The 16046-nt window shown below is 46.3% G+C and overlaps 1 protein-coding gene across 3 annotated transcripts in view; it reads left to right on the forward strand.

The window, feature by feature from the left end:
• Positions 1-222: 222 nt before the first annotated feature.
• CEP95 (centrosomal protein 95) overlaps positions 223-16046 on the forward strand; it is a 29575-nt gene continuing 13751 nt past the window's right edge. The window contains exons 1-13 of one of the 3 annotated variants that reach the window (XM_032967189.2): positions 223-328; positions 3500-3628; positions 5849-5956; positions 6743-6856; positions 7321-7447; positions 7928-8070; positions 9515-9643; positions 10299-10433; positions 11082-11356; positions 11967-12074; positions 12532-12722; positions 15051-15186; positions 15798-15933. In XM_032967189.2, coding sequence (XP_032823080.1) covers positions 271-328; positions 3500-3628; positions 5849-5956; positions 6743-6856; positions 7321-7447; positions 7928-8070; positions 9515-9643; positions 10299-10433; positions 11082-11356; positions 11967-12074; positions 12532-12722; positions 15051-15186; positions 15798-15933 — 1789 coding nt within the window. In that variant the 5' untranslated portion in view covers positions 223-270. Of the gene's footprint in view, positions 329-708; positions 886-3499; positions 3629-5848; positions 5957-6742; positions 6857-7320; positions 7448-7927; positions 8071-9514; positions 9644-10298; positions 10434-11081; positions 11357-11966; positions 12075-12531; positions 12723-15050; positions 15187-15797; positions 15934-16046 lie in introns of those variants that run through there. The other 2 variants (XM_032967190.2, XM_032967191.2) reach the window with 2 other exon arrangements.

Consider the following 16046-nt stretch of genomic DNA (forward strand, 5'->3'; position numbering starts at 1 on the left):
GAGTGGCGTCATTGTGCTGTGGCGTTCGTGTTTCTGTGGTGTTCGTGTTATCATCAGTGACGTCATTAAGCTGTGGCGTTCGTGTTATCGTGAGTGACGTCATTGTGCTGTAGCCTTCGTTTTTCTGTGATGTTCGTGTTATTATCAGAGACGTCACTGTGCTGTGGCGTTCCTGTTATCGTGTGACGTTTTTATCCTGCGGCAGCCAGCGTTTTCACGGGTGACGTCGGCCAAGGTATATATTTGACGACGTCACGGGCCGCCCGGCCAATGGGAGCGCGAGACGGTTTGAACACGGAGGGAGCCATGGAGGGCAGCGGAGACGCGGGTTTGTGAAGACGGCGATTTAAACTCTTTAACGTTCATCGTTAACGTTGATATAGCCATACAACTCGGTCGCGCACACTCACGGCTTGCTGTTAATTCGCGAGCGTCAACCTTCCAACGCGTACACGCGACGGCTATTTGCAGCTACCGCCGCTGCAGCCGTGTGTTTTGTAAGCGTGTGAGGCGAAGCGTCGGTCGATCGATCGGTAGCCGATATGATTATTATTTTTATCAAGGCGATAGAAGTCAGACAAACATCGGTCAGTGTCGCGATGGGCGAATCCCTTCGCGTTTGCAACGTCGTCGCGACCCAACTACGGTGCCACCCGTGCGTTTATAACGAACAGCGCCCGTGGACTTCGTTGATGACCGTGAGGCGATTTAAAGACACGCTTCACAGTAACTGCAATCTTTGTGGGGTTTTTGGTGAGGGGGCAAGCTGTCATTTAGCGGTCCCCGAGGATTAATCAACGATCCCTCGTGTAGCCTTAACATACTGTAGGGGCAAGTGCTGTTCGCGAGTTGCGCCTATGAAGGCCGGCACGGCACACGAAGGAGGTGGGTGGCCAGCACCACGCCCGACCGCCTTTGTCTTCCCACAGTAGCGATGTCTACACACCGCACCGTGTGCTAATTTGAGGCTGAGTCGACCTAGGGGAGGCCCCAGATAATTGTCACTGGCGTTGACCGTGAGCGGGACCCCCGTAGGTGCAGCGCGCTCGCCGCTACACCGCCGCTCGGCTTAAACACTCTCACACAAGCAGCCACGCACACTTCAGTCTTTCTTGAGATGTTTCGTTTGTCCACGGGCGCAATGTGTGTCACTTTTGTTCATAAGCGCGATGCTTTTACATTATGAGACCTCCTTTGCCAGTAACAAGATATAGGAATAGGTTTTACCCGTCTCGGGTGTGGACCAATCAAATTCAAGGACAGTGCATATTATTATCATCAAAGTTGTCTTTGTTTGCATTTTGACTGCTTGTGTTGTGGTTATTGCAAACATGATGCCTTGAATAAAGGTGTCAGTTTTTGTGCCAGTTAAAAGGGTAAAACCTATTCCTAAAGCGCGATGCTGTTGAGTCGAGGGTGAGGACGCGTGGCGCTTGTGCGAAGTGGGAAATGTAAAGCCTCCCCCCCCCTCCCCATGCCTGGCGCGCAATAGCTGCTCCGGTGGCGGCAATGTGAATACCGCGCGAGGTACAAGGCGCTGCCCTGCAATTGCTTGCCTCGTGTCATCGCTGGCGGAAGGGGCCTCCACTAGAGGGAGCTAATCGAGAGCACCCCCACCATATTCAGCGTCAATGTTGGGATGCTCTTATAAGGCTGAGCAGACGTTTTGTAAGAGGTAGGAGTTGCCCATGCTTTACCCCACCACACAAAGGCGACCAGCCTGTGGGTGGACAGTCGGTTAGTTAAAACCCGTCCCTTGTAACTACTGCGCGCCAGGAGCTCTGACAAGTGACAATGAGATAATCCATTGGGGTTTATATTATAATACTTTATAAAGTTATGCTTTTGGAGTGAAATGTGTCAGTTGGCCTGAAACATTACTCCCAGTGGAATTGCCCTTTATTCCGATATGAATGTGTTTTATTTGTGTGTGTGTGTTTATTAAACGTAATTGTATTGGTATGTGTCATTAAAATAAACAATGGATTTGGGGTGGCTTTATTCAGCAATGGATTTATCAAGGCTACATGTTAGTGTGGTGACATCACATGCTAATGTATTGTACACAATTTTACAAACGCCTAATATGTTTTTCAACAGTTTTTCATATATAGTACTTAACTATGGTAATAAAAAGCCTATCAATTTTATATGATTCTGATCTGCAATTGAATTGGCTTAAACGAATGCTGCTAGAAAATAATTGTCAGAATGGCTATCAGCCAATGGAGCGAAGTGTAATTGAGTATTTTTGGTTTTGAAATTATATTTTTTTTGTTGAAAGTTTATATCATTACACCATGAGCGACAGATTTCTTGGAGAGAGGCTTTTTTTTCCAGGAGTAGATCATGGTTGATGAAAATGAATCGGTCAGTTATTTTGTTTGACTACAATCCTTGATTTCCCTTTTCTGTCTTAATCTTATTTCAAGCTTGTACCTCTCCACCCTTCTTTCTGCTATATTTAAACATACGTTCCATTGTCTTAGTGTTTTTAATTTATGTCTCACAGCTTCGGAAGGACTTCTTCCAGCAGTGGATAGATCATAGCTGATGAAAACGACGATGATGATGATCCTTATCCACCTTTTTTACATGGTTATCTTATCACCATTAAGCTCATAAAGCGTTTATCCTCTTGCCTACCGTCCTTGCCGTAGCTCTTGCCTCTGCTGCTGCTTTTTGTTAAATGAATAAACAGCAGGGCGGATAAACTCCCCGGCCCTTTGCTTAGCAACTGCAACAGCACAAAGAACGGGCTGCATTAATATGGTCGTGTGGGAGGTGTCCTGGTGAGTGACTCGGAGGTCTAAGACTACTGTATATAATAGCTAGCCCTAAGCTGGCACTGCTGAGATCCTGGCTCTGAATCCAGGTTTCGGCCACCTGTGCTTGAAAAGGGGTCTTGTGCGTGGCGATTTGTCACAGTGACTGCACAAAATAACCATCACGTTCATTATATTCTAGCTCTGAGAAGTGTTCATTTTTGCTTTGTTACGGGGAAAATCTATTTTCAGGGCATATAAACGGTGCACCAATGAGCGTGCTTTCTGCAGGGATTTTAGCAGTAGTTCTATGTTGCTTTCTTCCTGGCCACACCATGACACAAGGTAATGTTACGCTGCTCACTAGCTCTAGTTATAGCAGCAGCGGCAAAATCAATGGTTGTACTGTACTTATTTTTCCATTATCTGTGCTGGCCGCCTTCAACCTTGCACTGGCCGCATGCTGATTTATAGTCAAGTAACGGCTACAATCTGTGGAGGCGCAGAGAGGCCCTCGTTCAGCTGCGAGTTCACATGTACATCATGAGATGAACAATTTATTTAGCACTAGGTTTTCGCAGCCGCTCGTGCTCTCCCCGGTTAGGCTGCATGTTGTGCATGTTTTCTGTCATGCTTTCGCCACGCACCATTGCGGGCTTCTTCCAACACCTCAAGAATCCACGGTTAATCGGTCAATTGTTACGCCCCTTCTGCCAACCCACGGCGGTGTGCAGAGTGGGTGCGTGTGGCGAATGAGCTGCTGAGGCGCTGCCACGTGAACCTGCGCGTGCGGCGCCTGGCCGAGTGCGACGCCAATGTGTTCGTGGCGATCTACGAGGCCACGCTCGGGGAGAAGGTGCCAGGTAAAGACGTGCCCCACTTCGCGGTGATCAAAATGGGGTCCTATGCATGGCCGTTTCTCGCAGCTTGGTGACCAGTGACTGCACAAAATAACCATCGTGTTCCATATATTCTAGCTCTGAGAAGCATTAAATTTGCTTCGTCACAGGTGAAACGTGCCTCCCCCCCCCCGCCAGCTCCCCCCCCCCCGACGCCTTTCCGCACACGACCGTTGTCCTTTCGTCATCCTGCCTTGTCCTGAGAGTGCAGATCTCGTGAAAAGTGTCAGTTGTTTGATTGTTCATTTGTTGAGGTCTGTCATAGACTTGTATGGAAATGATGTCATGAACTATGAAATTGAAATGGAAAGGCTTCGGGTTTGACTGCAATAACAAATAAAGGAAAGCACAGACAAAAGCTAATTGGAGTGAATTCGGCCTCGCCATCGATCTTTAGCTGACGGGAGGGAAAATAAAACGTTTGTCTTTACACTTACAGTGAGGGAAAAAAGTATTTGATCCCCTGCTGATTTTGTACGTTTGCCCACTGACAAAGAAATGATCAGTCTATAATTTTAATGGTAGGTTTATTTGAACAGTGAGAGACAGAATAACAACAACAAAATCCAAAAAAACGCGTGTCAAAAGTGTTATAAATTGATTTGTATTTTAATGAGGGAAATAAGTATTTGACCCCTCTGCAAAACATGACTTATTACTTGGTGGCAAAACCCTTGTTGGCAATCACAGAGGTCAGACGTTTCTTGTAGTTGGCCACCAGGTTTGCACACATCTCAGGAGGGATTTTGCCCCACTCCTCTTTGCAGATCTTCTCCAAGTCATTAAGGTTTCGAGGCTGACATTTGGCAACTCGAACCTTCAGCTCCCTCCACAGATTTTCTATGGGATTAAGGTCTGGAGACTGGCTAGGCCACTCCAGGACCTTAATGTGCTTCTTCTTGAGCCACTCCTTTGTTGCCTTGGCTGTGTGTTTTGGGTCATTGTCATGCTGGAATACCCATCCATGACCCATTTTCAATGCCCTGGCTGAGGGAAGGAGGTTCTCACCCAAGATTTGACAGTACATGGCCCCGTCCATCATCCCTTTGATGCGGTGTAGTTGTCCTGTCCCCTTAGCAGAAAAAACACCCCCAAATCATAATGTTTCCACCTCCATGTTTGACGGTGGGGATAGTGTTCTTGGGGTCATAGGCAGCATTCCTCCTCCAAACACGGCGAGTTGAGTTGATGCCAAAGAATTCCATTTTGGTCTCATCTGACCACAACACTTTCACCCAGTTGTCCTCTGAATCATTCAGATGTTCATTGGCAATCTTCAGACGGGCATGTATATGTGCTTCCTTGAGCAGGGGGACCTTGCGGGCGCTGCAGGATTTCAGTCCATCACGGCGTAGTGTGTTACCAATTGTTTTCTTGGTGACTATGGTCCCAGCTGCCTTGAGATCATTGGCAAGATCCTCCCGTGTAGTTCTGGGCTGATTCCTCATCGTTCTAATGATCATTGCAACTCCACGAGGTGAGATCTTGCATGGAGCCCCAGGCCGAGGGAGATTGACAGTTCTTTTGTGTTTCTTCCATTTGCGAATAATCGCACCAACTGTTGTCACCTTCTCACCAAGCTGCTTGGCAATGGTCTTGTAGCCCTTTCCAGCCTTGTGTAGGTCTACAATCTTGTCCCTGACATCCTTGGAGAGCTCTTTGGTCTTGGCCATGGTGGAGAATTTGGAATCTGATTGATTGCTTCTGTGGACAAGTGTCTTTTATACAGGTAACAAGCTGAGATTAGGAGCACTCCCTTTAAGAGTGTGCTCCTAATCTCAGCTCGTTACCTTATAAAAGACACCTGGGAGCCAGAAATCTTTCTGATTGAGAGGGGGTCAAATACTTATTTCCATCATTAAAATTCAAATCAATTTATAACATTTTTGACATGCGTTTTTCTGGATTTTTTTTGTTGTTATTCTGTCTCTCACTGTTCAAATAAACCTACCATTAAAATTATAGACTGTTCATTTCTTTGTCAGTGGGCAAACGTACAAAATCAGCAGGTGATCAAATACTTTTTTCCCTCACTGTATAAGCCTGACCTGGGGAGCAGGCAAAACACAATTCTCGAATTGACGGAATTCTAATGCTTGAGATTTACTCTTGTGATCACTAGCAATCTCACTCGGCAGTGTAATGCTTACCGTTGTGTCGCCGTGCCGTTCCACGCCTGTACAGATTCAATAGCCGTGCCCAAATCCAAAGAGGATGATGCACACAACGTTCAAAGCATCATCGACTCCTTGGCTCTCGACTACCTGCAGATCAGCCTCTCACACATTACAGGTGGGTTTTTATTGCATTGCCATTCGTTAATTGATTGGTATTGCGGATCTGAATTCGATCGATGCCTTCTCATTCACAATATTATAGGTACGAGAGGTAATTGGCCCAGCATTGTCAATCAAATTTTAGATTTATTTTGGCTAATATCATAGGTACTAGAAGTGTAATTATGAAACACTTACTTGATTAACATACATTATTAAGCTCAATCTAAATGCATTGAGTAAGAATAGATGTTTTCCCATTCGAATATGTTGTATGTAATGGGTTACCATGTCCTCTGCAGCCATTAGTAGCTGCCACATTCAACACATCATTAATAGAGATAATTGATTCTTGAGTCGAATTTCAACCCTGAATTTGTAACTATATCGCTGAGAAATAAATCATTGCACCTCAAATGGGTACCATTTTTTTATACTGGTGAAGTTACCCAGTATTTCGTTTTTGCTTGGTTAAAGTTTGAGTTGATGTAACCTGGGTATCGGATCAGGCTCTGTGGCTTGTTTTTATAATGTTCAACTCGAAGTCGGCAAGATTCCAGTTCAAATTCCCGTTTGACGTCAACAGAACTCATCCTCAACTTCAACGTAAGTTTCAGTAAAAATGAGTAGAGCACCACTCGCATGAGATCAAGTGTTCCCCCCCCCCCCATGAATGGACATGGGAATGGGGAATTTCCACCTCTGGCTGGCTCAAGGTCGCCACAAGCAATGAGCACCTCCGCATTGATTGTTAAAACACCGAGACGCTTTGACTCTGATGGACGTCTGTTCACGCATACAGGAGAAAACGTCGTGAATGGACACAAGGATTCGATACGGAACCTCCTGGAGATTTTTGATGGCCTTGTCGACTATCTGTCTGAGCAGGTGGACGAAGACTCGTCGCAGCACAGTGGTCAGTGTTTGCTCTCTTGTCTCGCTCACATCTGCCTGTGAGACCACGCACAATTCCATGCTTTAAACCTCAAGTTTGCTTGATGATGGGGTGGGCCGGTAGATGAGCCACGGCAGGAGTTGCTGGTATTCTCGGCTAGACAAAAGGTTTGGCCGTGTGTTGAGAAAACACAAGAAAAGATGGCATTTGAAGGCCTGTGGAGATACCACTGATGGAGTATAAAAGGAGTTGGGGGGTGGGGGGGAACTGAGGGTGAGATCCAATGATGCAGTAAAACACGATATGGGGATACTTGGTGTGACAAGAGAAGAGGCACAGAATAAAAAAAAATGTGGAGAAAGAAAATCCGAACAGCCGAACTCGCGCAATTATGGGACTTTTTTGGCTTAGCAAAATAATATGCAGTTTATATAAAATAGGACTTTATGACTGAACCGGTTTACGTGTGTGATTTCTCTTTGCAGGCGATGACGATGTCCTGCTCTCCAAGGAAGATCTCGTGGTGGTCCATGACGCTTTGGGAGAAGACCTCGGACCGGATCGTGAGCGTGGAGCCTCCAGGGTGGAGATCGGTGGAGCTGCCATTCCAGAGTGAGTGCCGCAAGCTGCCCGACGGTTCATTCTGTTTGACCCCCTTTTAAGAAACCTACAACCCCAAAAAAAATCAAGATAACGTCCGCAGTTATGTATCTAGGCGGTTGTTGCCACGTTCCCATGACGACTTAAAATCCAGCTGTCTCAATTCAAGAACCAGGAAAGTGGGGGTAGGCCTGGATTCCCACAGCAGTCATACCGAGTCAAGCCAGCACCAACCGGGCTGTATAGCCCTTCTATTGGTGGGCCATTAAATCTTGCTAGCTTTACTAAGGGAGCCACACACTTTTACCATGTGCGATGTTGGAATCAGTTGTAACTTCATGGGGTCGACGCACAAGAGGCACACCGTTATTACACCGGTTAGGTTTTAGACACGGCGAAAATACAATCTTGAGCATCCAACCCCATGAAATAATGGTATCTTTGGCTTTGTCGAAGATACATTCAACCTGTAATGTGTAACCCTAACTTTAGGCCTGCCTTCACCTGCAGCCGTGCGCACCCGTCGGCGAACCTGTCTCTGCCGAGCTGGGATGTGGATGGCACGGAATCCACGGCTGAGCTCATCCGGCTGGGCGAGACTGCACACTCCTTCACCGTGCGCACCGAGAACCAAGGTGCGAAACGCGGACCCTCGACTACGCGTCTTCTGTGATTGACACATTCTTCAAGTGGCTTTTTGGTGATTTGGTTCCATCATCATCATCACGATCCATGGGCTGATAGCCGTAGGTGTCTACTGCACATTTCGTCATTTGTTTCCACGTTTCTCTATCTTGTGTCAATACGCTCAAGTGGTGCACATTTTTCTGTCACCAATCTGTTAAGTCTTCGTCAAGCCATTCTCTGTTCGGTCTTCCTCTCTTTCCGGTTCCTTCCATTTTTCCAAACAACACATTTTAAATTTTCATGTTGTCGTCCATCCCACACATGTGTCCCAATAGTGCCAGTTTTTTACTTCTCATCACTGGCTGCATCTGGTCTTCTCTTCTTTGTGCAAACTTTTTCTTACTTCTACGTTGGCCACTCTGGGTCCAGCTTAGATACAGTATCCTATTTGGTTCTGCAGTAAATGATAAAGGTGCAGGAATGCAATTACTTGCTCATGCCACTGCTGGTAGAAGGACCTCCACACAAAATGGAGTTCTAGAGAACCCTCCCTAGGGGGGTATTTTGGCCTACTCTTTCTTCCATGCTGGCCAAACGTCTTCGGAAGAGGTGAGAATACCCATTATTCTTCCCCACCAAACACGACCTGCCGATCGACTAACCATGTCGTACCTATTTGCAACATGCACAAGTATTGCACCAGGTGTGGGCGGTTCAGTGGTCAGGGTGGATATGCGACGGTCAGATTTACGACGCATTGTTGTAGCTACCTTGCGAAATTTGTACTGTAGTGAATTCTCTGTTTAAATGTCTGCGAATGGCCGCTCATAATGGGATTGCTACGGATTATGAAAATGGGTTGCGTGGGGTGGCGGGATAAGATTGAGATACTGTTGGGAGAATGACTATTGGAAAAAAATCTGATTACGGATTACACAAGGTTTTAGAAAGAATGTAACAATTATCTCATTGCGAATTTCCAGTGTAACATTCTCAATATTTTGATTAAATTTAGGATTCTTCAAAATAAACTATTGTGAAGTTGTAATAACATTTGGAATAGTGTTAACTCAAGCTTCTGATGTATTTGGTTAGTTTTTGGTATACAATCTTGATTTGAAGCTTTCGTGACTGCAGGAATCCATACTCTTTGGTTCTTTCGGTAAAGTCACGTAGGTATACATACAATGTATCAGAATCTTTATCTAGACTGGAGGAATCCAATGAGCTACGGAGCTCTTTTTCACAGATCTAATTAACTGATGCATGCTCGGCAAGAGTAATTACAAAGGATTAACAGTGCATACCTTTGGTAATCGTATGACAGTAACTTGTTATTCCCCTACACTGCTCTTAAGCAAATGGATCCTAAGATGGTGTCGTTTGCATTTAAGAAGCCTTAATCCAGCAGTGGATAGACTGCTGATGCCGCTGATGATGGTTGTTCTACAGCTGCTATGGACCAGGTCTCTGTGAGCAGCGTGGACCTGGTACCAGACAGAGAGAAGAGGGATCTCAACTTGACCCAAACGATTCATGGTCCTGAGCATCGCGTGCCTGCTTCTGGACTCTTTCAAGCAGGTAATTTCTTATGAGGGAATTTCTTCGTGTGTTGTGTGTGAACCTAACCCTGATGAGGCACTGAAAGTACTTGCCAAAAGTTGGCACCAGTGGTGTCAAGATCGACCTCTATGGAGAAGGCTCATGAAAGATTCTACTGGATGGCTGGTAGTGGATTACCTAGACTACAACGTGAGCCGGTTGTTGACGGTGCTCACAACAACAAGCAGAACATCGTATATACCTACGGCCGCTTTTGCAAATCCACAACTGTATAAGGGCCTCCGGGTGCCTTGTGGTGAGGGAGTTCAGAACAGCACTGTAATTTGCTGCACTGCCATTCACCCTGGTCTGTTAACCCATGACACCTTGGTCCTCACACCATCCTCTTGGTGAATGTTCACCACTTCACGAGGCCTCAAGTACAGCACAAAAATGTATTTTTACGTGCTGCCCTCTTGCTGCTCACCACGTAGCCCCATCATTTCGTGGCCTACATCAACCTGACATGCATGATGGTCATCCATGCCAAGCACTCTCGGCTCAACATTGCTCAGCTTCTGATGAGATAGGGTGCGTTCTGGGTGACTTTGTCATTGGCCATGAGGCTTTCCTGGGATATGTAAGTGACGTGTATTTTATTTAATGGTGGGACTCTGCTCGTTTTGTTGCCTAGGTCGATCGGATTCTCTGTCGTCTCTGAGCGAGCACACCATATCCACGCACCTTGCCCTGCCACCTTCCATCAAGGCCGTGTGGATGGAAGAACCCATGCCGGGTACAGCTGCCGGTCTGCTGGGCACCATGCAAGGTTGGCAGACATCCGTAGATTATATGGTCATTTCTTTAAAAAAAAGAAAATCATCACAGTTGGATTGGCTTTTGTTACAAATAATTACACGGTGATTTTATATTTGCAAAATACTGGTGATAGTTTCTGTATACAATATTATCAATTGTATTAATTATGTTTTTGCACTTGGTGTTTAAATTGTGTACTTTGCTGTTTTTCTGAACTTGTGCTCCTTGTGTTTTATTTTTTGTGTGTCTGCACTAAATGGTTTACCTTGTAAATGTACTCCAGGTTAATGATCAATAGATATTTTGATACTGTGCTTGAAACAAACTTTCCATGGAAATGAATAAATGTTATCTCAACTGGAATTAATAATAATATTAATAATAGAGGGCTTATTTTTCTTCACTGAAACATATGCCCCACCTGTGTGTATTTATTTTAGCCACAATCCACTCAGTCCGGATGTAACTTTTACCCAGCAAATTTTGTACCAATTTTTTTGTTATTGGACACTGCTGGACTCCATTATAGATTTATATATTAAGCGACTTTCATTCACATGTATAGAGATCTGTTCACTAATGCGACTGCCATTCACATTTGTAGCAACCTGTTAACCGAAGTGAACCCCCCCCCCCCCCCCCCCGTGAATTTCTCCAGTTGCCGCGAGACCGCGAGAGCCGTTGGAGGAAGACGCGGCTGCGTCCCCAACGCACGACCGTGCCGGGTCGAGCCCTCGGCATGTGGGCGTCCACCCTCGCTACTCGTGGGTGGCCGACCCCCTGGCGGGGTCGGCCGTTCCGCTGAGGCCTCCGCTGCAGCTGGAAGACCCGGGCTTCTCGCGACGGGTGGGTGACGGCACCTCGACGAGTCCCCGTGACGGACTCGACTCGTCTGCGGAGCGCAAGGACGCGGAAAGTCAGACCGATTTACAGGTGGGAACATCACATGTAAGAATAATAATCGTAATAATTGTATTTTTTTTTTACACTCAATTCAATTTAATTCTGGATCGAGGCCTCGCTCCGTATGCTATGGCAGTCTTGGGAGTAGCTCGACCATATTTAATAATGCCGGCCAGTGCTGGTTGATGAAGGGGACGTGGTGGTTGAAGTGGGGAGGTCCAGGACTGGTTCTGACTGATGTTTCCTCAGTGAGGCTTTCCTGTATTAAAAAAAAAAACATTCGGCATATTCATCAATTAAAAAATAAATTAATACGCTTGCATTTCATCCATATGTTTGTGTGTATTAATCCATTGGTCATGGTTTATTAAAATTACATGTAAGTTAATTATTTGCTTACATTTTGGCGAATTAAGTGAACAAAATTGTACAAACAAGACAAAGAAGCGAGAGACAATACAAACAAAATGATGAAAACGCGACGATAGAATTGATTCCCGAATCGAATTCTGACCCAGAATCGTGACAGTTTGTCAAATTTGTTGTAAGATTGCTTCGTTACCTTCCTAATTAAAACACGTCTTGATTTGGTGAGCTTTGGACTTACACTAAACACTCGTCCGTCATTTTCTGTGTGCAGGAGGAAGCGCGGGCCACCTCTCCCAAGAGTTGTGTTTGTGAAGACAGAGCAAGAACTGGAGATGACTCTACATCCAGAGACCGTCAACAGAATGCAAGCCGCGATGAGGTATTGATGCCAGCTTGTCTCGCTCATCAAACCGGAACTGGGATGACCCTCATTTCTCTCGGCCACACTGATCCAATGATGCAAATTACACATCATCATGCCAAAGCTGTTCCATTGCACAATTATGCTCGACTTCACATAAATTAGTACGTATTTTATGGACATTGGCTTGATGAGATTAATAAATATAATACGAGGGACTCATTTGACTCCTCATGACCAGCATTTGAACTTTGCATAACCTTCTGATTGTGAGTCAAATGCTCTGACCACCGAACGTGTAACAGTGCTTTCATTCATTAATTTATGTCGATTCTTAAGCTCGTCAACATGAAAGTATTTGCTAAAAAAGAGGTCAGCTTTATAAAAAAAATTCGCAATGAGGTCCCCAAACCGCTGACTTTTTAGTACAGGTGTTGAGATATTACTTACAATGTTTTGTTTAATTCCATTACAGTCACTGCGCACGGATGATGTCTCGGGCACCAGAAGGTCCCTCGCCTTTGGCACCCGGCTTGGGGAAGCCATCGCGGCCACTGACAATCGTCGTCCGCCGACGTCGGCGCTGCCAACGATGACGAAGGCGTTATACGATGCCGGGGAGTTGCGCGACGCCAAGGGGGGGAAAGGGAGCCCCTGCCCGTCCAGGTGTTGTGCACGACGCTCGCGCTGAGCTTGCTGGAATTACAGCCACGGCGCGTTAATATTGTACGACTGTGGTCGTGTTTCGCTCACTCACCCCACCCACTATCTCACTCGTTCACTCACACACCCACCCACTGTCTCACTCGTTCACTCACACACCCACCCACTATCTCACTCGTTCACTCACACACCGACCCACTGTCTCATTCACTCACTCACCGACCCCCTGTCTCACTTGTTCACTCACACACCCACCCACTGTCTTACTCATTCACTCACACACCCACCCACTCTCTCACGCACTCACCGACCCCCTGTCTCACTTGTTCACTCACACACCCACCCACTCACTCATTCACTCACACACCCACCCACTGTCTCACTCATTCACTCACTCACCAACCCCCTGCCTCACTCGTTCACTCACACACCCACCCACTATCTCATTCACTCACACACCCACCCACTATCTCACTCGTTCACTCACAAACCCACCCAGTGTCTCACTCGTTCACTCACTCACTCGCTCACCCACTATAATACTCATTCACTCACTCAACCATTATCACACTTAGCCACTCTCACTCATTTACTTAACAAGAACGTAACGCAAACTCAATCAGCCACTAAATCACTCAACGACTAGCTGAGCACTTGCCTAACAATAAACTCACACCGATCACTAACTCAACACTCACCTGCCAAATCGCAAACCTCCTCACTCACTCAACTCAACTAACCAGTTAACTGACTCGCAAAGACAAAGATTCCCAGTATAACCTTGCAGACTTTCGTAGCAAGTGCTGTTGACGAGCACCTATAAAGGCCAGGACCACTCCTGACAAACTGAACACTCTTACACCCACTCAGTCAAGGCTATTTCATATCATGAACATTTTCACAAGGTTTTAGAGAATGCTCTCTTATTCCCCGTTCCTCACTCTGGAATGATTGTGTTAAAATAATGACTTGAAGAGCTTTTATTAATATTTAAGAGTGTTTAGAAGGTATCCGATAGGCATCTTCTCGCGTGGTGCACGAGTGATTACTGTTGGTAATGTTGGAACCGTGCCTTACCCACTTGCTCTTACCGTCTCATCTCACATTTTGTGTAGTTCTTTTCTCTTGTTGAGGTGCTCTACCGCTCTCTTGTGTCCAAGTTATTGTGTCACGGTGGTGATAGCTGAGCTGTAGATTTAAATATTTAATAACGTGGCTTTGTAGCCTGGTTAAAAAAAAAAACATGCTACCTCACAATTTCACACGCGCTGTTCACATCTTAACTCATTTATTCGCTCACTTTACACTAAGCACTAGCTAAATCACCCTCCTACTAACGGAGTCATTGAACACTCGCTCAGCATTCACTCATTTATAACGAATTAAAGCTTTTGTGACTGCATAAATTACTCATTGGTTTTTTCGGTAAAGTCACGTATGTAGAAATACCATAAAATTATATTACTCACCATCTCATTCGCTCGCCTCACACTAACTCGGCATCCGCTCACTCACCCTCCCACTAACTCGATCAACGCAAGCCCATCACTCTCAACTCAATGCTGACTCACTCACCCACCCTCTAACTCACTCAGCACTATCTCACTCGCTTAACACTTAACACGTGCAATGTTTGTATTTGGTTGTAAGGCATTGTGCCTTGCAAATTGTACATTGCTTCCAAACAACCTTCGTTAGTACTTGAATGGGTGAGCAATACGCACCATTTGGTACACGTATCATGGTATTAATCTACGGGTCTGATAAAACTGTACATCGTTACATGCCTAACACAACCTCCAGAGCAGTGGTTCTTAACCTGGGGTGCACGCACCCCCTGGGTGTGCAAAATGTCCTTTCTGGGGGTGAGAGACATGCCAGATTATTTTAGAAGGTAAATAATCGAAACACAAATTAAGCACGACCAAGTAAGTACAACTACTTTGTTTAATCAAACCTATATTTATTAACATATATTATTAACAATTGAGAACCAAAGGGGGGTGCAAGGCTACAGTCAAGGTTAAGAACCAGTGCTCTCTAAAGGTCACTCTTCGTTTCTAGCATATTAGTCGGTGTTTGATGGGAATTGAGAACAATATTATATGTTGACCAGTCAAACTTTTTGCTGTCTTCTGTGCTTGTATGAAGTCCTTTCTGTAGCCTCTTTATCCACACAAGGGGCACACCTTTTTGTTTAATAGCACAAACAGTGTTCACCGCATGTCAATTAAATACAATTAAAATTGCTCGACCGCAGAATAAGCCAAATTAAGTGAACAACTAAGATGTAATGCGATGAGGGTGTGCTTTGCGCGTCGCCGTCTGCAGGCGCAGGCTGTTTGACGGGGACGCGCTTCCGGTGTCCGAGACGCTGTCTCGCCGGCGCGCCAAGAATCTGGAATCGGAGCGCGAGCTCCGTGAGATGTCGGACTGCCTGTCGCACCGGCTGGAGCAGCTGGACAGGGTGAGTCGTGGTGGGGAGATGCAGTCATTTGTTTGACGCTATTTACCTACAATAGCCAGAATAAGTCTCTCTCTTAAAAACATTTCAACACCCTTTTCGCCAATTCTATCTCAATTGAGCTCTTGGGATTATGCGCCTTGGACAGAGCCGCATGTGGTGGATTAAAGAGCCGCATGCAGCTCGCGGGATGCCAGCTGGCCACGGCTGGTGTATGTATATCTGTTGAACTTTTTTTGCACCGTACGTAGCCAACCATGCTAATCGGAGGTGTGGGAGAGGGCCAACAAACTTAAAAAAGGGCTATTCCCAAGAAATTAGTTTTCAATCTAGATTTAAAAGTGCATAGCTCCGGTGACTTCCTAACATAGAGCGGGAAGAGCGATCCAGTCTGCCGCAGAAGCGCATCTGAACGCGCGCGATGCGGTGATCGTCTTTGTTCGACGGCTAGCCCCAAAAGCCGCCGCTGCGAGGGGCGACCGGAGTTGGCGTGATGGTTTATGCTCCTTGACGAGATCAGCAAGGTATTGTGGTGCATAGCGTAGAGTAAAAGAGAGCAAAAACACAAACGAGCTTGGCCGCGTTGAGCAGACTCGAGCGCCGATGTGCCGCAGGCGCTGAGGATGGCGACGGGCGCGACGTGTGGGAGGGCGGGCGACCCCGCGCTCCCGCGGGGTGACGAAGAGGAGGAGGTGTTTTCGCGGCACAGCGACAGCGCCGTGGACTACAGCCCCGCTCGGCCTGTCACAGGTAACCACCAGGGCCCCCGCGGGCTCGCAAACGCTCGGAGCGGGGTAGGCAATTGATCTGTAAGGCGACGGCGCCCACGGTAACGCACGCACCCCTGTAAACGTTTCAGATTG

The sequence above is a fragment of the Petromyzon marinus genome, chromosome 37 (genome assembly GCF_048934315.1).
Source record: "Petromyzon marinus isolate PM22_M1 ecotype Great Lakes invasive population chromosome 37, UKy_Petmar_22M1.pri1.0, whole genome shotgun sequence".
Classification (NCBI taxonomy): Eukaryota; Metazoa; Chordata; class Hyperoartia; order Petromyzontiformes; family Petromyzontidae; genus Petromyzon; species Petromyzon marinus.